The sequence below is a fragment of the Mesoplodon bidens genome (assembly GCF_964165515.1).
Source record: "Mesoplodon bidens genome assembly, chromosome: 1".
In the NCBI taxonomy this organism is placed as follows: Eukaryota; Metazoa; Chordata; class Mammalia; order Artiodactyla; family Ziphiidae; genus Mesoplodon; species Mesoplodon bidens.
Window position 1 is genome coordinate 27459944 of NC_138176.1, and position 24599 is coordinate 27484542.

At 45.4% G+C, this 24599-nt stretch overlaps 1 protein-coding gene across 3 annotated transcripts in view; it reads right to left on the bottom strand.

Moving 5' to 3' along the window:
- Positions 1–24599, bottom strand: part of SUFU (SUFU negative regulator of hedgehog signaling) — a 113460-nt gene that overhangs the window by 84980 nt on the left and 3881 nt on the right. For all 3 annotated transcript variants that reach the window (XR_014015381.1, XM_081228670.1, XM_081228671.1), the window contains exon 2: positions 23600–23734. Coding sequence is in view for 2 of the 3 variants with exons in the window: in XM_081228670.1 (XP_081084796.1) it covers positions 23600–23734 (135 nt within the window). In the remaining variant the exon portion in view is untranslated. The remainder of the gene's footprint in view (positions 1–23599; positions 23735–24599) is intronic.

Here is a 24599-nt window from a genome sequence, read left to right on the forward strand (position 1 = left end):
GAAAAAACCCCAAAGAACTAATAGTAAAAAAATTCACAAACTATAGCTATAGATATATTCCCCTTAAGCATACAACAAGATGGTCAATCTCACTCATTTGCAACTCAAAAGCAAATTAAAAAAACAATGATACCATTATCACTTATCAGATTGGCAAAAATTTTAATGTATGACATTACATTCTATGGATGAGGCTGTGAAAAACGTATTTTCATATGTTGCTGGTGGGGATACAAATTAGTACAACCTTTTTGGAGGGGAAGTTAGCAACACCTAACAAAATTACATATTGTTTACCTTGTTTTTTGGACATGCTGCACAGCTTGCAGGATCTCAGTTCCCTGACCAGGGAATGAACCTGGGCCATGGCAGTGAAAGCCCAGAATCCTAACCACTAGACCACCAGGGAACTCCCATCATATTGATTACCTTCTGACCCAGCGATCCCACTCTAAGAATTTGTGATCCCCAAATACTGGAAGCAACTAAATGCCCATTCATAGGAGAGTGGTCCAAAGAGTACTATGCAGATATAAGAAAGAATGAGGAAGAGCTCTACAAACTGATATGGAAACTGTTAAGTAAAAACAACAAAAGAGGGCTTCCCTGGTGGCGCAGTGGTTGAGAGTCCGCCTGCCGATGTAGGGGACACGGGTTCGTGCCCCACTCCGGGAAGATCCCACATGCCACGGAGCGGCTGGGCTCGTGAGCCATGGCCGCTGAGCCTGTGCACCCGGAGCCTGTTTTCCGCAACGGGAGAGGCCACAACAGTGAGAGGCATGCGTACCGCAAAAAAAACCAAAAAAACCCCCCCAAAACAACAAAAAAACAACAAAAGAGTACTATAGCATGCCACGTTTTGAGGAAGAGAAAAGGGAAGACAGAAAAATGTACATGTATCTGCTCATTTCTGCGAAAAGCAACATAGGAAGGATAAATCAGAAATAAGATTGGCTATCTACAGGCAACAGCAATAGGAGGGAATCAGGTGGGAAGTACTGTGGGGTGTGGGATATATGAGTGTATGACATTTCTCTGAATATACATTTTTTTGGATCAATGATAATGCTTTCACATACTCAAAATAAACAAGGATGGAGGAAAATGCTAAATGTAATATAAACATAAATTAGTGAACTTAACTGTACTTCAGATGAACAATATAACCACACTGAAGAGGGGAAAAAAAGAAGCCACCCAAGTACCTTATGTACACAGTATGCTGACCATATGTCATCAGGCTAAAGGCAAAGAGAACAGTAAAATACTGAACCCTGGTTAGTAGGTTAACTTTTTGCAGTGTTATGAGGTGGTAATTCTGAAACTACCTTCTGTGTAAATGTACCGTGGATAATGAGAGCCAGGTTTCTCTGTCAGAAATGTTAAAAACTGGTAAACATGTCAAAGTTAGAAATACATAAAAAAGGATGGACAGAATGAGCCTCATAGATATAATTTTGGAATTAGAGGTATCAATATGGTATTTAATAGAGGGATAGATATAGAAATAGATAAAGATGTGGGTGTGGGTGTGATATATGTGTGTGCATTTCCTAGCTCTCTCCACTAAGTGACACCCCAAAAGCAATGATAACTCCTAGCACTCAGATTTTGGTGCCTAAATACCATCTGCCATTAAAAGAAACCAGAGCTCACTGGAGAAGTGGCTGAATCTAGGGTTGGGAAAGCACGAAATGAGCCTGGAACTTTTTGTTGTGCCAGAAGGTAAGTAAGTACTTGAAGAATGATGGGAACATGTCAAAAGTAGAGAGAAGCCAAACTGAAGGGCTCCCACTGGCCAAATCTAGGACAATGTGAGCATCGAAACAAATGGTATTAACAAATTATAACCTATTAAAGTAAAAATCCATGACTCCATACTGATTGTAATGGACCTAGTAACATTGGCTCTATAGATTTTGGACTTACCAGCCTCCATAATTACATGAGCCAATTCCTTATTTTATGCATATATGAGGGGTAGCAGCTTTTCCCTCATGTGTTTGTAAAAAGCCTTTTCTGTAAATATATTCTGTGGTATTTATAAGAGTAAAACATTTAGAAACAATCTAAATGTTCTACAAGTAGGGGTATTATCAGTTCTGGTGCATTGTGTGGTGGGACATTACATGGTCATTAAAAATGAGATTTTTTTTTTAAGAAGTTTATTTTCTTTCTTTTAAAAAAATTTTATTTATTTATTTATTTATTTTTGGCTGTGTTGGGTCTTCGTTTCTGTGCGAGGGCTTTCCCTAGTTGCGGCGAGCGGGGGCCACTCTTCATCACGGTGCGCAGGCCTCTCATTGTCGCGGCCTCTCTTGTTGCGGAGCACAAGCTCCAGATGCGCAGGCTCAGTAATGTGGCTCACAGGCCTAGTTGCTCCGTGGCATGTGGGACCTTCCCAGACCAGGGCTCGAACCCGTGTCCTCTGCATTGGCAGGCAGATTCTCAACCACTGTGCCACCAGGGAAGCCCAAAATGAGACTTCTTGAAAGCAGGAGGACTAATCCCTGAGTTTTGAGAGGCAAAGGGTTTTCCACCTCTAACTGGTGAGGAGGAACAGGAAGTATAAGTCAGAACCCCACTCTATATCCTCTATTGTTTGCTGTTCACCTACTGCTAACTATAAGATAAAAATATAAATAACTTTTTTAAATGGTCATGAAATTGGAAACTTTGTGCATTACTTGTGGGAATATAAAATGGTGCGAAAAAAAAAAAAAAAAAAGGGCTTCCCTGGTGGTGCAGTGGTTGAGAGTCCGCCTGCCGATGCAGGGGACACAGGTTCGTGCCCCGGTCTGGGAGGATCCCACATGCCGCGGAGTGGCTGGGCCCGTGAGCCATGGCCGTTGAGCCTGCGCGTCCGGAGCCTGTGCTCCGCAACGGGCACAACGGGAGAGGCCACAACAGTGAGAGGCCCACATACCGAAAAAAAAAAAATGGTGTGGCCACTGTGGAAAACAGTATAGTGGTTTCTCAAAAACAATAAATAGACATAGATTAAAGATTAAACACAGATTTATCAGATGATTTAGCAATTCCACTCCTGGGTATATAACCGAAAGAAATGAAAGCAGGTACTTGAACAGATTTTGTACACCCATGTTCACAGCAGCTTTATTCAATAGCCCAAATGTGAAAATAACCCAAATGTCCATCCACGAATGAACGGATTAAAAAAAATGTGCTATATACATACAATGGAAAATTATTTAGCCTTAAAAAGGAAGGAAATTCTGACACATGCTACAACATGAATGAACCTTGAAGACATTATGCTAAGTGAAGTAAGCTAGTCACAAAAGAACAAACATTATATGATTCCACTCACATGAGGTCCCTAGAGTAGTCAAATTCAGAGAGGCAGAAGATAGAATGGTGGTTGCCAGGGGCTATGGGAAGAGGGGAATGGGATGTTATTGTTTAATGGGTATAGAGTTTCAGTTTGAGAAGTTGAAAAAGTTCTGGAGATGGATGGTCGTAATAATAATTCCACTAAATACATCAAAAATGATTAAAATGATAAATTTCATGTTATGTATATTTTACTAGAAACAAATGGTTTTTAAAAAGCATGAAACAAAACTTACTATAATGTGTGATCCAAAATATTTGACACACACAATGTAAAAATATATGAGAAAAATGAAGAAAATGCAATAAAATTATTGAATATTATAGTGGCTATCACAATACAATTTTTCTTTTTCAAACTTCTTTGTATTTTCCAAGTTTTCTACCATTTATACCCAGTCTAGACTGTAAACCCCACAAGGGCAGGACTGTGTCTTGTTCACTACTGTATCTGCCAATCTAGCCTGCCAGGCTTCTCACAGAACCTGTTGGCTAAGTGTCCATACTGGACACTCATGGTATGACAGGAGAGTCCTGTGGTTAGTGCCCACTTTTTCTAGGGGTGGCCTGGATACTTCCACTGGTATCTGAAGCAAGAAACGCTGGGCCAGCTAAGAATGTCACTGACCTTGTGAAGGTGGTACCTCTGAAGTCAGGTCTACAGACCGTGGCTCAGTCTCAAGCTCAGTGCTGGTGTCAGAAGAAAAGGAAGAGCGGACCATTTTCCTCTGGAGACATATGGCACAGGAGGCCAGCCCAGTCCAATTCCAGAATCAAGACTGATGTCACTTCATTCCCTACAAAAGCTCCTGTTGTCCTTCCTTCCCTACCCCCTGGTTCCAGGCTGGCTGGAGAACTGGGTAAAACCAGGCCTTTATCCTGGGGCTGGTCTTCCCTTCCAACCAGCCCTCCTCCTTGGGATCAGGCTTAGTTCCCTGCTTCACTGAGTTGGATATTCTCTCCCAGAAGAATGGAGCCTCTAGGTCCCATCCCAGGGGAATAGACAGGAAAGCTTTTCCTTTGGTGTCCTCCCTCCAAGTGCACACACACATCCCCAGCTGGACCCAGCGATTACGGAAAGAACTGAAACGAAGACCTCCAGTAGCTCTGGGGCTCAGCACAGGAGGCTGCCTATCTCTTCTCCACAAGCTCTCTGCCTCCCAGGGCAACAGCAAGCAAGTGCAAGGACCATATATCCAAACTCCAGCACATGCTTGGAGCACCAGCTGCCTTTACTATTTGCACCAAGTTGCCTGAGAAGGTCACTCTGCTCCAAGGCCCTCAGTGCTGGCCCAAGCCCCATGACGCCCTGGGACTGGCCACTACTCTGCCCCTTACACCCATGCAGAGAATAAAGAGCTGCCTGGCAAACAGAGGGCACCACTGGAAACCACTTCACTAGGGAAAACAGAATGTGAGCATTTCCCCATGCATGGCCTCTATCTGTCCCCTAGGGGACTTTCTAGGTGAAGAAAGAGGGGCAAAAGCCAGAGCCCCGCTTTCTCCAGGGCTCAGCTCCTGCCACCTCCTTACCACACATAGTTTCCCCAGGTAACCTCATAAAATGGTTTCCAACATCAGGTCTGTGTTGAGGATTCCCAAATCTATCCCCAAGCAAAGGACCAAACCCAGACACCGCAAACTCAGTATATACAAATCTGAACTATCTCCCCAAACGTGATCCTTCTCCATCTTTCTCTAACTGAAGACGAGTACTACTATGGTAGCCTGTATAATGGCTCCCCAGATATACACATTCTAATCTGTGGAACCTGTGTATGTTACCTTACATGGCAAAAGGGACTTTACAGGTGTGATTAAGTTAAGGATCTTGAGATGCTAGATGTTATCTGGGTGAGCTCAAGGTAACCATACAAGTCCTTAAAAGTGGAAGAGAGCGGTAGAAGAGTAGGTCAAAGAGATGTGACATGAGGACTTGGCGTGCATTGCCAGTTTTGAAACTGGAAGAAGGGGCATGAGCCAAGGAAGGCATGTAGCCCCTAAAAGCTGGTAAAAGAAATGGAATATAGCCCAGCTGACACCTTGATTTTAGCCCAGTGAGACCCATGTCAGATATCTGACCTCCAGAACTGTAAGATAATAAATGTGGTAATTTGTTATGGCAGCAATAGGAAACCAGTACAGCCACTAAGCCAGAATCCCAGGAGTCATCCTCCAGCCCTCCCTGTCCTCCTGTGCAGCCAGGCTGGCAGTCACTGAGGTCTGTTGACACTTCCTCCTCCCTCCTCAGCAGCTCTCACAACTGTTCTCTTCTCTCCATTCTCACTGCCACACCACGGGGTGGCCTTTTTTTTCCCTTAAGATAGAGTCGATGTACAGTATTATGTAAGTTTCAGGTGTACAACATAGTGATTTACAATTTCTAAAGGTTATATTTCATCTAAAGTTATTATAATATGTTGGTTATACTCCCTTCATCCTACACTTGGATGGCCAACACTGCTCTTCCTCGCTGATCTCCTGCCTCCTGCCCTATTCAGTTCTTCACTCTGATGTTCTCAAAATGGGATATGATGTACCTCTCCCCTGCTAAAAAATCCTCCAACGCCCACCCCCACTCCAAACCTTCAGGGTAAAGTCCAGACTTCTCAACAAGACCACCGGGAAGTGGGTCCCCCTCACCTCCTCGGCCTCACAATGAATGAATGACTGGCAGATCCCTGACACACTAATGACTTCCTCACCTCTGAGACTCTGCACAGGTTGTTCCCTTTTTCTCTGCCCTCTGCTCATCTTCAGGAAGGCTCAGGTGTTACCTTCTCTGAGCTGGGTACCTGTGCTGAGTATCTTCGGTTTGCTCTTCTAGGTCCATCCCCACCGTGGCAGACAGATCCTGAGGTGGCCCCCACGACCTCTGCCTCCTGTGTTCATGCCTTTGTGGAATCCCCCCTCCAGCTGACACTGATTGCCCAGCTGACACTGATTGCAGCCTTGTGAGACCCTAAGCAGAACACTCAGCTAAGCTACACTTGGTCCCCTGACCCAGAGGAGATGTGAGATTATGTGTGCTGTTTTGAGCTACTAAATTTGTGGTAATTTGTATTGCGGCAATAGAAAACCAACACACCCACCTTGCTCTCTGCCCTTTAAGGCTGACCTCTGCGGGGCTTCTGAGCCTTCTGGCTTCCACTTGGGTTCAGCCAGTGGAAGCCCTAAAGGAAATCAGAGGGAGGAAGGAGAGAGAGATCAGGGCTCCCTCCCTTTGAGACTACCTGAGGCTGGCCATGCTCCTCGACTGAAGGTTAGTGCTGAAGGTCACTCGGAGGAGGGACACTCTACACAACTCTTTCCTCCTAGGCTCTCAAATCTCCCTCCCTCCTCTGGTCCCTTCAGCACTAGGAGAGCAGCAGCCAAGCCAACCACTAGCCCTGCATTACTGCACTATCCTCTACGGTACCCTTCCTTTATAAACAAGCCCTTCCCCAGTTATCCTACTTTGAAGGTACCAAACTCTTTCTTGTTGAGACCCCAACCAATATAGGGCACCTACCACTCTTCCTTACTCCTGTGCAAACCACCATCACAGGACCCTCCTTGCTGTACTCTAACTGCCTTCCTAGCTCTCCCACTAGGACTGGATTTGCCCCTTTTTGCACCACCAGTGACTGGCAAAGAAGTGCTCAGTGAAGGCTTGCTGAACAAGGGAACAGAGTGAGACTAAAATATTTACTAACTAGACTAAATCTGAGAAAAGAGGCAAAGTTTTACAAGATTTAGAATACTGGGCAAGGGATAAGGAAGCAAATGCCAGCCCAAGGTTATGAGCTGAAGGGCTTAGGCAGAGTGGTGAGCCGGCCCAGCAGTGCAGGGAAGCTGGGAAGTGAGGAAGGGAGACACAAGAGATTCTTAGTCTTGGGCTCCTGGGCTCTTTGAACCCTCTGGAGGTCCCAGGGTGGACTTAGGGAAGAAATTGCATAAAAATTGTACTACCTTAGGGTCCTAATAAGATGCTAGAGAAGAGTCCAGTGACATAGGCAAGCATACGGGCAGTGGAGCTCACCTGAGCTGACACAAAGCTCAGCTCCACCACTTTCTAGCTGACCCTTGGGCAAGCTGATTTCCATGTGCCCTGGAGTCTCCTCACCTATTAAACTGGGAGAAGAATATTTGCTTCATAGGGCAGTTGGGAGGCTTTTAATGGATGGCACAGTGTCCAGCACCAGCAAGTACCCAAACAGAGAAGCCAGTATTCATCCTTCCCTTGCCTAGTGCTCAGTAGAAGCAGTCCTGCTCATCATTTCTCCCTGAGACAACAGCAGATGCCTCTAGCTTCCCTACCCTCTAGACTCTGCAGCTTAATCAGCCCCATCCTTCAAGAGCTGCCTGGATCTTCCAGCTTTGCCCAAGTTCTTGACCTTGGATCCCTCAAACCAGGCCCAAGATTCTTCCTGACTGCTTCCATGCTTTGAGTGACAGCCATTACAACAGAATTCAGTAAACAATTACAAAATAAACATTTGCAAAGATTATGTTTTTATTTTGAAAAATTCACAATTACTGATACTTCATGAGCTGTTTTGAAATGGTGTTTGGTGACTACACAAGTACTATTCGAGGTAATAAAACTTTGTAAAATTCTTTTCCAGTATGTTTATATGGTAATATTCTGATAGTTAAGATTTTTAAAACACTTCCAGCTATATTATATTAATTTTGCCCAATCTTAAAGGAAGGGAAAAAAAGGAAGAAAGAAAGAAAGAAAGAGAAAAACCATATCAGCTGAGACTCCGCACCCTCACACTGAGCTGGGATTCTCATGAGGCTACAATGCAGGGCAGGCACCTTTGAGTTTTAACTCTGAGTAGCAGATACTCTGTCTACTACAACCAGACTCGTGGAATGCATTTGCCTACTCAAGTAGATGTTTCCTGAGATCCCTTGCTGGGAGCCAAGTACCATGTTCCCACAGCATTCCTCAAGTTTAAAAACAGTAGCTCCCAGGACTGATTTAGCTGAGAGCCCAGCTAAACAAACTACCTGGCTCCCAACACTTAGGGTGGCTTAACTCTATCCTGGGCTTTCAGTGAGCAAAGAGCTTCCCAGACTGAGAAGTGAATCTAAGAAAAGCACCAAGCCAAGAGCAGCAGACGCTTTCTCTGCAGAATGGTGAAAGCTGATCACCCTCCCCTACTGGAGACCGACTGTACCTTCTTTCCTCTACTCCCATCCACCACCAAAGAACCCAAAGGTCAGTCCCCAGAGGGATTCCAAGCCTGCCCCGTGCTCTATAGGAATTCTGGGCCAAGGAAGAGCCTGGTGCTTGAGTTTCTTGGCATCACTATAACGGCCCCCACTCTTGGCTTTGGGCTAAAGCAGCATCTATACAAAGATCTTTAAAAAAAAAAAAAAGACAGGCTAGGCCAATGGCGGCAAGATCACAGTCTGATTTGGGAAGCGAGGTGCCGTCTGCACACAGGTGTACAGCCTGGGGGCTTCTTACAGACCCAAGAGCCAGGGCGTTCTGCCCAAGGAATTCCTGTCCACCCACTAGCCTCCAGGATTCTGGGAAGTCGGCCACCCCAGATCGAGACACCTGAAAGAGGGTAATGGGAAGAAACAAATCTTTTTCAGCATCTCAGTTCCCCAAGAACAAAGATTGTACTTATTGTGTGCTCTGTACATGGGCACAGCATGTCGCAGCTGAGCAAATGCTAAATGATAATAATATTCCCATTTCTGTCCAAAGAGATAACCAGGCTGAGACGTTCAATGACAAACAGGATAAGACAGTATTGAAAAGCAAAGAGCTTTCCTCTTAGTCACTGCCAAAGTTAGACTCAAATATCTTAATGGTATTTCCTTTGAGCCACTTTGCTGTTTCCTTTTTAGGGAAATAAAACCATCACTCAACTCTGTTCTCTTGCCTTCACACCAGTGCTGAGTTCCCAAATTACCAGAAAAGTTTCCTAAAACCCCACTCCTGCCCCCATAAAATCATCCCTTTGCTTCCCTCATCAGTCAACAGATAACAGATAATTTGTTGAATGTCACGTTCTTTGTATTGTCTTCAAACTCTCCAACCTCATCTTGCTCCACTGTCCTCTTCTTACCAAGCCCCAAGCATACTGGCCTTCTTTCTGTTCCTTGAACACCTCAAGGTCCTTCCTACCTCAGGGCCTCTGAACTAACAATTTTCACTACCTACAATCTTCACACGGTTGGGTGACCAGAGCGTTGTACAACTCCAGGGAGCACAAGTTGCACTGAATAATATGAACGGTGCCCCTAGAGTTGCAAGACGTGACAGCCCTGGCTGCCACTTTGTCACTGAAGTCTCAGTTCAAATGTGTCTTCAAGGAAAAGCCATCACTGATTACCTGCTAAATGCAACCTCTCCACCCACCTCAACCCCTACTTCTCCCTGGGTATCTGCAGCACATCCTCCCTGCTTTATTTTCAACATGGCACCTGCGCTATCTAAAACTGTACTTATTTTTACATGTTTTTCCTATTAACATGTAAAATCCATGAAAACAGAAATCTTGCCTGTCTTGCTCCCATGACAGCCCCAGCATTTAAAAGGTAATGTGCACTAAACACTTCAGGAAATCAATTAAGGGATTATCATATACCAAGCACCGTGCTAGGTGTTGGGGGTTCTCCCCCACCCCAATAAAGCAAACTTCCAACATTTTTACCAAAGTCACACACCTCCTCCCAGAGAAAGGCTCTGACTCCTATGAAAATGCCCATGGAGTATCAACCCTATTACAAGTACATGGGTCCAAACTGAAGAAATCCCCGAGTGAGCTAAACGCTCAGACTTAGTGCTGGGCCAGAAGAATTCTTTGCCTCTGCTGTGAGAATGCTTTCCCAAAAGCCAGAGAAATCTCAAAGCAAGGTTTTTTTAGTTTTTCATTTATTCATTCCTTCAACAAATATTTGTTGATGCACCGGGGAAACAATGCATAAAGCTGGTATACATCCTTTCCCTAAGGGAGTTTACATTCTAGTGGGAAGGAGGGCAGACAGACAACAAACAAGCCAACTAAGTAAAATAAGGTAAACGGTCATAAGTGCTTTAAAGAAAAATTAAGCAGGTGATAGTGCTTCATGGAGGGGGGTTCAGGGTTCCCATTCTAAATAAGGAGGTCGGGTAAGGTCTCACTAAAAGGTGATATTTGAGGAAAGACCTAAGGAGGTGAGGGAGTAAGGCATGAAGCTATCTGAGAATAGAACTTTCTAGACATGGGGAGAGCAGGTGCAAAGGCCCTGAGGCAGGAGACTGCCTGGAACTTTGGAGGAACTGCAGCAGACTAGAGTGGGTGGAGCACAGTGAGGAAGGAGAGCAGCAGGGGATGAGGTGGATCAAAGAATCTTGGCAGCAATGGCCTTTGGCTATTACTAAAGTGACACTGGAGGCCACTGGATGGCAGAGGAGGGGCATGGTGCGGATACTGCCCCAAGCCACAGAGCTGGCATAGAACTAAGGGATCCACATTAGCAATGCTCCTGTAAAGCTCCAACCCCAAAGGCTCCCTGCTCATCTACTGCCTTCCTTCTGGACCTTTTCTCTGTGCAAAACCCCTGGCTACGGGAATGAAAAATTGCCAGACTGGCTCCAGGAGGGCGGGAATCCAGCATGTCTGCAACCCGATATATTGAAAAAGCTAGAACGGGAAGAAGAAGGGGTTAGGGCAAGCCATGGTGTTGTCTGTCAGGTTTCACTGTTTTGTCCTCTAACCAATCAAGCTTTTCAGAAGCATTTAGGAGTCAGATCCATCACAGGCAGAAAGTGCAGGCAGCCAGCTTGATCCCCTGGGACCGGCAGCCTGGGCCAGGCCCCATTCTCTAGTAGTTACCCCTCCCCACAGGCATGGCTTCTGAGCTCCTAACCTCATGCTGAAAGGCCTGAGATCAGAGTAAGGGAAACTGGTGGTCAGAGGCAAGGCTCCAAGCATCTCCAGGCAGCACATGGAGGTCAGCACTTGAAAAACAAAAACATCTTGACTGGCCTCATTATGGCAAAGCTGGTTCTATGACGGGGACTCAAGAAGCCTGAGTAACACAGGAGGGAGTAGGAAGGTAAAGGACCTCTGAAGGCCACCAGCTTATACTAACCTGCTAGTTAAGGGCCTGGAGTCCAGTGAACCACATCCCTCTGAGCAGCTGCTATGAACCCATGTTCTCACTTACAAATGGGGAAATGGCCCAACCCCAAACACAGGCCTGGCCTCATTTCTGAGCCTCAGGACTCCTGCTCGCAAAGAGCCCCCCACTAGGCCTCAAGGGACAGACTGCAGAAAAGGAGGCAGGGAGGTTCCGTGTGATACCTAAGGTTCTGAGGCGGTAACCAGCCCACCTCCCTGCACTGTTTCCCTGCTCAAGGACACTTCAGCCAAAAGACTGGAGGCTCCATGAAGACCAGACCAGACCAGGAATATGCTTTTCATTACTACATACCTCATGCCCAGAACTACCCCAATAATGACTATCCCTGTAATGAGTGAACGGCTGACCCTCCAAATGAAGAACACAGGCCAGTGATTAACGCTGGATGGGAACCAAGTGTACCCACCCATCACCTGGTAGACCCAGTGCCAGGAAAGGACAGCAGGCCATCCTTTCTCCTAGATCCACTGATCAGATCCTGCTGCAAACAGACAGTATTATTATATTATTGATTCCTACGTATGGCAGAAAGCCTCAAAAGTCCTAAATGGTAGCTCATTTATTTCAGGCAACTACCTGAGAAGGATCTTATCTATCTCTTGGCAATTGTGCTTATACTTGTGAACCTTCTGTATAACTTGGGTACCAGGAACCTGGGGCACTCTGTAAGCCCAGTCTCAGTCTTCTGTATCCACACACCCAAGAAAGGGAGAGACAAGGAGGCTTGTGGTGTTAATTTCCAAGTGACAGTGATCACCAAATCTAATCACTGATCGACTTTCTAAGGGGCAAACAACAACAGGAACAACACACACTCTCAGGACTACCACCACCATGCACGGTGATTTGCATTAAAAGGATGGAGGTATTAACTGAGAGGTGGGTGGCCAGCACAGTTGGTACGTATACTACCTCAACTGCTCTTCACTTCCGTGAGAAGTCAAGCAGCAAAAGAAACGGATGTAGTTAATGCAACATGACAATGGGTAGGAGCCATCATCCCAAGCAAAAGTGCCGTTTTCAGAATTTGGAAATCCTAGCAGCCGTGGGCCAGATGAATTTAGGAAATAGCATGAGCCAAGTACTAGGGAAGCCTTGGAAGATGTTAGTCTCAAACTGAGAAACTCACATAAGACAGAAGCCCTGCATACACTGGGCACAGCATCACTCACAATGAACTGTTTACAGAAATCATCATGAGGACAGACGTAGGATCGCAAACAAAAGGTGACAGGATTATGGATGATTTTTTTTCTTCCTTCTCTAATTTCCAACATTTTTGGTAAAATGGTTCAACTGTCTGTCTTTGTAAATGAAAAAAACGCAAATTTATAACTAAAAAGTGACAACAATAATGGATGGAACAGGAAAAGTACAGGCCAGCAAAGTTTTGGACTTTAAAGAGTCTTCTTGATGCTGGTTCAGCTAAAACAGAGAGTTTGAGGTCTGGCTGGGGCCTCAAAGAGCCTGATGTACTCATTTCTCATCTAAGACAAGATTAAGCTTTCCAGGGCCTGCTGTTGGACAAGTCTGCACACCAGTCTTTGTAGTGTCTGTACTGGAAGGCATATCAATCTTGAACCTTGGGATTGAAGTTGTAGGCTACCAGCCTACCCAGTACCAGCTACAGACTTTATGAAAGACGCCATCACCATCACTAGGGAAAAGAAGGTACAGAACACACGGGCCAACCCCAGGTAAAACCCACCGAGACGGAGGGATTCAGATGTGGACCCAGTACCTACTCAAGGGAACTAACTCACTTAATGGCTGGAGAAGTGACCAAAAGGAAAATATGCCAGAAAACACTGTCTGAACCCATGATGTAAGAAAAAGGGGTTTTGTGTTCGGGGGGTAGAATGGGGAGGGGGAGGAGGTGAAGAACAAAAACAAAGATATATCACTGGAGAAGAGATACAGATGTCAGATAAGCATATGAAAAGATGCTCAACATCATGCGTCACTGGGGAATTGCAAATTGATACAACAATGAGATAGCACTCCACCCGTTAGAATGGCTAAAATCCAAAAAACTGACAATACCAAATGCTGGTGAGGACACAGAATAAGAGACATTCTTATTCATTGCTGATGGGAATGCAAAATGGTACAGCCACTTTGGAAGACAGTTTGGTAGTTTCTTACAAAGCTAAAGATAGTCTTACCACGTGATCCAGCAATTTTACCCAAATGAGTTGAAAACTTATGTCCACAGAAAACCCACATATGAATGTTTATGGCAGCTTTATTCAAAATCGCCAAAAACTGGAAGCAATCAAGATATCCTTCAATAAGTGAATGGATAAACTATGGTATATACACACAATGGAATATTGTTCAGTGATAAAAGAAATAAGCTATCAAGCCACAAAAAGACATGGAGGAACCTTAAATGCATATTACTTAGTGAAAGAAGTCAACCTGAAAAGGCTATATACTGTATGATTCCAACTACATGACATTTCAGAAAAGGCAAAACTAAAGAGACAGTAAAACCATCAGTGGTTGCCAGGGGTCTGGGAGGAGGGAAGAAAGGATAAAAAGCACAGGGCATTTTTAGGGCAGTGAAACTATTCTGTATGATACTCTAATGGTGGATACAGGACATGTATTTGTCAAAACACACAGAACTATGTAACAAAAAGAGTGAACCATAATGTAAACTAGAAGGCATTAGCTAGTAATAATGTACCATACTAGATCATCAACTGTAACTAATATACCACTAATGCAAGGGAATTAGTAACAAGGGAAACTATAAGCAGAGGAGAGAAAGGGTATATGAGAACTCTTTGGGCTGTCTGTTCAATTTTCTATAAACCTAAAACTGCTCTAAAATATAAAGCCTATTAATTTTAAAAAACCATTACAGTAAGTCCCCTACATACGAACCTTCAAGTTGCGAACTTTCTAAGATGCGAACGTGCGTTTGCATGTCTGATCACGTAAGTTAGTTCACCTGTCTGGTGTTATGTGTAAAAGTTTGGTACCTAGGCTAACTTTGTTGGACTTACAAACAAATTGGACTTATGAATGTGCTCTCAGAGTGGAACTCGTTCATATGTAGGGGACCTACTATACAGGAATTAAAATGTTTTTAAAAATGTGACAGTCTGCATTGATATAAGGACAGAGGAAAAATATATCCTCTGCTGGTTATGTCACTCTGCAGGGTGACAAGACAACTTTATTTCAGAATAAAAATCCTTCCCATGTTGGCCCTACAAACACCTCAGCTAGAAGGTATGGGTACTCCCAGCTTTGAAGTGTTCCTCATTTCTATACCTCCTCCGCAGAGGGAATGATCAGAGAGTCCACACATTCTGGGCAACATATGCTCTGGGTTGTGGGAATGCTGGGCACATCCGTGACCACACAGGAAGCATGACCATGTGAACTTGACATCCAAGCCAGAAGCATCACCTTTGTGCTCTTAAGAGCAGACTTTCCTGGCAACTTACTAAAAATGACCACAGTAAGGCTGCAGAAGCCTTGACTTGAATTTGACACAGGACCCTATCACCTACCCTCTTGCCATGACCCGACAGAACTCTTTCTTCTCTACAAAGTTGCTTCAACACCCAGCTCAACATTTCCCCTACAAAGCTCTTCCTGCTTAACTATTCACACTCCATTAATCCAAGATACCTTTGAACTGAGGCGCACGATAGTAACAGAGGTCCAAGGGGGGACCTTCCTCCACACGCCCACACAGGTAGAGGAAGGGAAGGGTGAGGACTGTTGGAGCCAGAGTGCCCAGGTTGATAGCCCAGCTCCAGCATTCCCTGGCTGGGTGATTATTTCCTTAACATCTCTGTGCCTCAGTTTCCTTGTAAAATAAGATTAATAATATCTACCCCATGGAGCTGTTGTAAGGATGAAATGAATTTATATAAAACACTTAGAATAGTGCCTTGCACACAGTAAGAGCTACAAGTAGTTTGCAATTATTATTACATGTTTTAATGAAGCACTGAGGACCACAGGGTGAGGGGAGACAGCCACAAAGTCACAGAAGTCAGGCAAAGCCTAAAGTTGCTTCCAGCCCCAATCCTCACTGTCGCCTTCTTTCCCAGGGACTCTGCCGTCTCTTATCAGGCAGAGCTTGGGTTTTTCAAGGACAGAAGCTCGGTATGACTTCTCATTGTCCCCCACCCAAACACATCACCTTCTCCAGTGTTCTGCCTGTACTGGGACTCAATACAGCTCTGCTGGTGGGGTGTGCCGCGCAGCCTGGTGCTCTGTGGAGAGCTCGGCAGCAGGTCAGCGAGCTTCGAAAGTATGTGCAGGGGTGAGGAGACCATTCCCATGGGGCTCAGGTCAGAGAGGACAAGACCTCCCCACACACTTCTTAGGACCAGACATCAGAACGGAGCTACTGAAACAGGAAATGTAGTTGACCGGGAGACCTCAAAGGCAGGACAGAGGAATGAATTTAGGAGCCAAAGGCCAAAGTCCTGAGTCAGGACCTCTGAGTCAGAATGCTGGGCAAAGGAGATGCTGGCAAACCCAGACCCAGAACACGGCAGGTGTGAGGACCAGCATGCATGGGAAAAGCTGCGGCGTGGAATATGGGAGTCTAAAAGGGTGGGCTGGCAGGGAAGAATCCTGGGGCTGAGAGATCTGATCACGTCAAACCCATAAAGGCTTCCAAGTTTCTGCCTCTCTCTGCAGGAAGAGGAGGAACTCTCCCAATGCTGACAGCCTGGCAGTCACTCCTGAATAATCAGGCCTCTCGGACTTTTAAGTCAGTTTGACTGGGCCAGCTCAAGGAATCTCTTCCCAGCTGCCCCCTTACTGCTGAAGGACTCCTTGAATCAGAGAATTTAGCATCTCTACACCATGGAGGAAGAGAGAATCCATGCTGCAAATGAAATGCTTTACGAAGGATGAAGGCACACACCCACACAGATCTGCTAGGAACCCCACAATGCCTCAGGTCTTCCTGTGGTTACAAAAGAAAAGGAATTCTCAACATTTCAAAATTCAGAGATTTGGGGCCTGAAATCCAGCCCAGAGTGGTGGTTTCAGCCTCAGGGAGAGCTCTATCCCCACTGCTGGCCCTTATTCCCACCCCAGGCCAAGACCAAGGGTGCCCCACTCTTTCTAGGTAGGCCAGGCCCCCTGTCCTTAGCAGAAAGCACCACCATTTCACACAATCATCCTGAAACTAAACACCTCTGAGATGAAAGACAGAGGGAGGGACCAAAGCTTCAGGGAGGCCTGCCTTCCAGTGAACCTACAAAGCTCTTCCTCGGCCTGCTGTGCCCAGCTAGGGGGAGGGCTGGGACCTGCCATCTGTGGGTGGTTTAGAGAGGAATTCCACTTGTCAGTCTCCGGAGAGCTTTGGAAAGAAAGCAAAGGCCAACTAGAGGAGAGACCACACTCCAGGGCAGGTATGTTATGGCAAAGGCAGAATCTCCACTGGAAACCCCAGGGAATGAAATGGCATGTTAAAAAGTTCCTGCCAACCAAGCTTTGAGGAAGGCAAATTAGCATTTCCCAACTGCAGGGGACCAAGGCCACACAAAACAACAAGTGGAAAAGTTAATCTGTATCCAGTGTTTTAATAAATAACTCATTTAGTGCAGAGCCCAGATGGGAGAAACCCAAAGGGAAAAAGAGGTTATCCACCAGCCCAGCAGAGGCAGCCATGGGGAGCCAGTCAGCAGCAGTTCCAGGCCCCAAGGGAGCAAGAACAACTCTACACTCCATGGACATACCTGCTAAGAGGCCAGCGTTTGTGGGGCAGAGCCCAGGTGGACCATGGAGGTAGAGCTGAGGTGTGGGCTCTACCCTGCGGAGCTGCCGGCCTGCAGGCCAACACCACACAAAGGCTGTCTTTGGAACCAGCCCGGCGCATACAGCAGATGACCTGCGCGGTGGAATCCCACCAGGGAAGTCTGCCTGAGATCACAGACACACTCTGCAACTAGCCAGCCTCCTGGGCCTTGGTTAGGCCCCCTGTAGTTTGGGTCTAGCCAGGGCTGCTGGCAGGACCGGGGCCAGCCAGAAATCCTCGCGGAGAGTGGTGCTGAAGCCCCCCTCTTCCACAGCTCTGCAAATCCGCACATTCCAGTCCACAGCTGCCTGGCCACAAAGGGAAGAGCCAGAGCTGCAGTCTTCCGACAAGCACTTGGCAGCTGAAGCTCAGCTGTCTCACACCCCCCAAGCTGGGGGAAAGAGCACCAGGACAGTCTCTGCTGCTGAAGTCAGTTGGCGGTGGCCTTAGGGTTCCTAGAAAAGCACGCTCATCTCCCGTGTGGCTGCCCCGAACTGCAACTTGTTCCATCTCTCCAACTTTAGAAACAGCCTCTTAAGAACCTTTAATCCAAACAAGTGCTCTCTTGTCCTATTTCCTTTAACGACTGTGAATAGGGAAAGAATTTGGATGGAACTGGCCAAACCAGGGCTCATCCAGTCAGCTTACTCTTCTCCCCTCTCCGGGCTACCAGGGTGGGGCTGCTCCCCTTCTGCTCACTGAAGCAAGCCTGCCAGGAGCAAGAAGAAACGCAGGGGACCCCTAGGCTTCTGCCTGTCCCTGTCCTCAACAAGCTGTGAGGATAAAGAAAGATCTTAATGGGAAGAAGTACACAGTAGGCATTTAATAAATGCTGTTGACTGATTACAATGGAAGGGCAATACAGAACAGTAGCTAAGAATATAGGCTTTGGGGTTGCTAGAACTGATTGTCAGTTTACCACCTGTGCAGTAAGTTCCCTAAGCCTAAATTTCTACATCTATGAGCAAGAGGTAATAAGAATTCCTTATGTCATAGAATTACTATGAGGATAATATAAAGTGATAATTTTATATAAAGAACTTAGCACTAAGGACAGGAATAAAGATGCAGATGTAGAGAATGGACTTGAGGACACAGGGAGGGGGAAGGGTAAGGTGGGATGACGTGAGAGAGTGGTATGGACACATACACACTACCAAATGTAAAATAGCTAGCTAGTGGGAGGCAGCCGCATAGCACAGGGAGATCAGCTCGGTGGTTTGTGACCACCTAGAGGGATGGGATAGGGAGGGTGGGAAGGAGACACAAGAGGGAGGAAAAATAGGGATATATGTATATGTATAGCTGATTCAGTTTGTTATACAGCAGAAACTAACACAACATTTTAAAGCAATTATACTCCAATAAAGATGTTAAAAAAAAAAAAACTTAGCACTAACCTGCAATATAGTAAAAACTAAAAAGAGGGCTTCCCTAAGTGGTGCAGTGGTTGAGAGTCCGCCTGCCGATGCAGGGGACATGGGTTCGTGCCCCGGTCCGGGAAGATCCCACATGCCGCGGAGCGGCTGGTCCCGTGAGCCATGGCCACTGAGCCTGAGCGTCCAGAGCCTGTGCTCTGCAACGGGAGAGGCCACAACAGTGAGAAGTCCGCGTACTGGAAAAAAAAAAAAAAAAAAACTAAAAAGAAAAAGGTTGTTTATATTACCTTAAAGACAAACAATGCCCTGTACATTGAAAGAAAGCATAGAACGTTTTATTTATATTTTTTACACTTTTTAAAAACTGAAGTATAGTTGATTTACATTGTTGTGTTAGTTTCTGGTATACAGCAAAGTGATTCAGTTTTATATATATACGCTCTTTTTTCATATTCTTTTCCACTATGGTTTATTACAGGATATTGAATATAGTTCCCTGTGCTATACAGTAGGACCTTGTTGTTTATATTTTAGATGTTAGGAGACCCTGCTGCTCTCATTAACTTGCTGTATGGCCTTTGGCAGGCTACTGTACTTTCTAAACTGCACAATTTAAGGGAGATGGACTAGATAAGTGTTTCCCATTTGTCTGTGACAAGAAATAATACTGAATCATACTTTTAAAACAATTCCCTTCTCAACTGTCTTTCAATATTTTTAATCATAGCTAGGGCCAGGTTCTATTTGGTGTTAGCATGTCTTTTCTAATACCTCGCTCGTACTTACTAATCTCTTGAACAAAGAGAAAGCTGGCCTCAGGCTTAGCATCTTCTGTGACAGTCCACTGTATTAAGCTAGAATTTAATAATATTGCTTTGTTATCACTGTGTTTACTTCCATAACTACCTTTAAATTACAGCAAGTGATATTGGTTTCCATATATGGTAGTGATTTAACTTTTAAAAATATATTTATATCAGGGGGGGTTAATTTAAAGAAAACATAAAGTAGGTAATATACTACAGGTGGCAAAGGTTACGAAGGCAGCACTAAAAATTTTGGAAATACTGGGCTAGAAGATTTTGAAAGCTCCTCTCCTTTCCAAAACGGAATGTTTGTGCCCTAGAGGTGTCAGACTGCAGATTTCACCCCAGCCCTTTCCTACAAGGTTCCTCTCAAACTTCACTTCCTCCCTGGAGCTTCTTCCAATCCAGCAGCCTGACTACAGGTCACTCGCTCCACTGTGCTCCCAGAACATGCTCTACATCATGGATTGCAGCATTTATTTACCCAGCACTGTAACTATCTCTTTACATTTATCCTCCCTCTACATGTGCTCCTTAAGACAGGAATTTTGTCTTGGCATCTTATCTCCAAGACATCTATTATGGTGCTCTGTGTCCAGTACAAAACAGGACTCCAGCACTTGATAAATGCTGAATAAATGAAACAAGGCTTCTGCCCTTTTTTTTCACTGAATGAGAAGTCAAAGGCAGTGTAAGAAGAATGTTGCCAGAGAGTCATTTGCCATAATTCCAATTCAACACCTCTTAGCACTTAAGCTGGGTGATAGAACACTCAACTTTCTGACCTCAGTTTCAAGCCCTAAATTATATGAGAATCCATGAATCAGTTTTAAAGAGGGCTCACCACATGAAATGTTTGGAAAAGCAAACTTTTCTTCAAGAAACTTACCGGGATCGAGAAGAGACCAGTCACACCAGCACAAGGCCAATTACAAAGGTACTTTTGACTTCTGCAACATAGACCAGAACTGGGTAAATATCCAAGAACATTCCTTCCACATCCTTCTAGTGGCAGGTTTTAATACCAGAAAATACTAGGCTCGAGTGTGGGGTGAAAGTCCAAATGGAGGTCTCACTATTGTCATGAATGACATCTGAATATCAGAGTGTTTTACCACATAGAAATGACACACATATATGAGGGTACTGCTAAACAAAGAAAGGCCCTTTTTCAAATTCAGAGGTTGCCGTTTCTGAAATATGGGACTTCCTCAACTATGTTCTTCATGTCATTTGGGCCTTAGACTCATACCTCATAAGCAGGTAGACTGTAAGAATCTTTAGGCCACATAGAAAACGGTATTCTTTTAACTGGAATAAATCTGTCAACGAAAAGGTACAGGCTAGCTGCACTAAATATCCTCTGCAGGTTCTTATTAAAAATATAAATTAAAGTCCAGCATAGTCCCTCTACTCCCTGCATCTGTTTGCTATTCTATCTCCATTATTAATAATGCAATGCAGGGTCTTGATTCAGGCAAGATTAATTCCCTGTTCCCAAAGCCTTCGGCTGACATTGCAATGGGTATGTTTGGAAGGCTATAAAGGCAGGCCCAGGAATTGCTCCTGACACGTGATCAGTGAGGAGATGGGGCCTGGGCCTCCAAGCTTAACAAGAGGAGGTTGGGTTGGGCCTGTGATCAGAGTGGTGGTATAGCCTAGTGGTTAAGAGCTCAGACTCTGAACAGCTCAATTCAATCCTAGCTCTTTTACAGCCTAGAGGCGTGACTTTAGACAATTCATTTAACCCCTCGAGGGACTCAGTTTCCCCATGTATAAAACAGAGATAACAAAAGAACCTGATAAGATTGTAAAGCATTTGACAGGATGATGAAATATAGTAAGAACTAAAACAAAGACAAAAAAGAAAAAGACTATTATCATCTTCTTCCTCATCATAGCATTATCATCTCCAGAATCAACCTCTTAATGCTGAGGCAAGGCAGGAAGAGCCCTGCTACTCTTTCAATCTACACACGCTAAGCAGCCACCACCAAGATACCAAAAAGATGGTATAAGAGGCAAAAAAAAGATAGTACGCAAAACAAAAAACAGAAAAGGACATAATAGAAAGAGAAATCATGGACTTCCCTGGTGGCACAGTGGTTAAGAATCTGCTTGCCAATGGAGGGGACATTCCTGGTCCGGGAAGATCCCACATGCCGCGGAGCAACTAAGCCCGTGTGCCACAACTACTGAGCCTGCGCTCTAGAGCCTGCGAGCCACAACTACTGAGCCTGCGTGCCACAACTACTGAAGCCCGCGTGCCTAGAGACTGTGCTCCTCAACAAGAGAAGCCACCACAATGAGAAGCCTGCACACCACAACGAAGAGTAGCCCCTGCTCACCGCAACTAGAGAAAGCCCACGCCCAGCAATGAAAACCCAACGCAATTAATTAATTAAAAAAAAAAGAGTATGGACTCTGGAGCCAGACTGCCTGTGTTAGAATCCTGGCTCCACCACTTCCAATCTGTGTGACCTTAAGCAAATGATAGAATCTCTTTGCGTCTCACTTTCCTCAACTGTAAAATGGGGCAAATATTAGTACCTACCAGTATTTTAGGGTTGTGGTGAAAATAAAATTAGTTAATACACATATATATAAAGTAATTAGAAGAGTACCTGTCTCATAATCAATGCTTAACTGTTAGCTTTTATTATTACTGTTGCTATTTTTTCAACTGACAATGTTTAACTTAATATTAAAATGTGTTTAAATTCAGTGATTATAGAGGGAAGTAGGGGAGGCAGGTAGGAATTAGAAGTATTACAGGGCAGCAAATGGAAGAAAGACTAGGATAAAAAATGTACTGCAGGGGGCCTCCCTGGTGGCGCAGTGGTTGAGAGTCCGCCTGCCGATGCAGGGGATACGGGTTCGTGCCCCGGTCTGGGAGGATCCCATATGCCGCGGAGCGGCTGGGCCCGTGAGCCATGGCCGCTGGGCCTGCGCATCCGGAGCCTGTGCTCCGCAACGGGAGAGGCCACAACAGTGAGAGGCCCGCATACCGCAAAAAGAAAAAAAAAAAAAAAAAAAAAAAAGTACTGCAGGGACTTCCCTGGTGGTGCGGTGGTTAAGAATCCACCTACCAATGCAGGAGACACGGGTTCAAGCCCTGGTCCAGGGAGATTCCCATATGCAGTGGAGCAACTAAGCCTGTGCGCCACAACTACTGAGCCCGCGAGCCACAACTACTGAAGCTCGCGCGCCTAGAGCCCAGGCTCCACAAGAGAAGCCACCGCAATGAGAAGCTCCTGCACCACAACAAAGAGTAGCCCCTGAAGGCTTCCCTAGTGGCGAAGTGGTTGAGAGTCCGCCTGCCGATGCAGGGGACACGGGTTCGTGCCCCGGTCCGGGAAGATCCCACATGCCGTGGAGCGGCTGGGCCCGTGAGCCATGGCCGCTGAGCCTGCGCATCTGGAGCTTGTGCTCCGCAACGGGAGAGGCCGCAACAGTGAGAGGCCCGCGTACCGTACCGCAAAAAAAAAAAAAAAAAAAAAAAAAAAAGAGTAGCCCCTGCTTGCTGCAACTAGAGAAAGCCCACGCACAGCAACGAAGACCCAACGCAGCCAGAAATAAATAAATGTACAAAAAAAAAATGTACTGCAGCTGATCTGAGCACAGATAACTGCAGGTTAAAAGGAAGTAGGTAAGATCGACAGAGAGATAGAGATGGATATAGTCATGATAAAGCAAGTAGAATAAAATGTTAACGGTAGAATCTAGGTAGTGGTACATGAGTGTTCACTGTAAAATTCTTTCATCGTTGTTTCTTGCTTAAAATTTTTCATAATAAGCTAGAGGGGAAAAAAGGAAGTAGACCTAGAGGAATCAACCCAAGATCTGGGTCATAGCTGTGCTGCCTGTCATTTGAGCTCAAACATCAGAAAAAGCTTGGAAAAACCTGATGGTTTTGGAACTCTTGCTCCCCAACACTTTCCTGCACCAGATGAGCAGAGCTCAGGTGATGACCTGGACCACCCTGGCACAAGGAGGTACAGGCAGAAGGCAGAAACCCAGATGTTCCATGTGAGAAGTGCCAATCTCAAGGGACTATGACATTATCATCTCTGCTCAGGAAAACCTCAGAAATAAGGCTCAAGGCTAAGGAACAGGGAGATGGAAGGGCAAGTGTACACACTCACTCATGGACTCTGTTGTCGCCATAGAGATCACTCAGGCCAAAGCTGATGTAGTGCCAGTGCTCGGGGATATTGGCCGAAGGGCTCCCCACATTCCTGTACATGCTAACATAGTCCAAGGGGTCTGGGCCACCCAACCTGCAAAAGACAAAACACAGGAGTGTCAGTGTGAGCCTGAAAGCAGACAATGAGAAGTTGAGGGGCTCTACCTTACAAACCTAAAGACCCCATCCTAGAGGAACCTGGGGTAAAAGATAACTAAAGGGAGGCCACACCTCTCCAGGATAAGACCAAAGGGTGGGCAGCTGGAGGCAGCCCAATTCCATAAGCACAAGAGGCTCCCTTCTCCTATCTCCAACAGGTAGACTTCCTTCAGAAATAAAACAACAGACTTATTAATATGTATAAAATGGATCACTAATAAGAACCTGCTGTATAAAAAAATAAATTAAATAAAATTCAAAAAAAAAAGAAATAAAACAGACTGACTGGTTGACCCTTTGGCTTCCTCCTGTTTCAAATGACCAATCCCAAGTGGGATTGGCAGGGATTATCTCTCTTCCATGGTGCCTATAAACACGCCAAGCTTCAAGGCAAGAAGCGCATCAGTCAATCAATTGGCCTCTGTTGAAAGACCATCCTGATCATCCCCAATGGGCATTGTTACTGGAAGCAGAGGCTCAGCTCCACTCCTGCCTCTTAGACAGCTAATTCCTGAAAGACTATATTGTGCCCTATGTTAATTACAGTTTGTTCTAAACAGACCCAATGCCTCCAGACCCCAGCCCGCACCCTCCAGACCAAAGCTGGTCTTTTATCATGGAAGTGACAAAAGCCAAACTTAGGCTAGCTCGGCTCTGCAGAGAAATGAAGCAGAAACCAGGCTGAGAGCCCTATGAGCTCGTGCATCTGGAAGATGATCCCGGGACACAGCTGCCTCTAAGGTAGAGGTGGAACATTAAATGATTTGGGGCCTCTGAGACCCACATTAGACTTCCCCCAT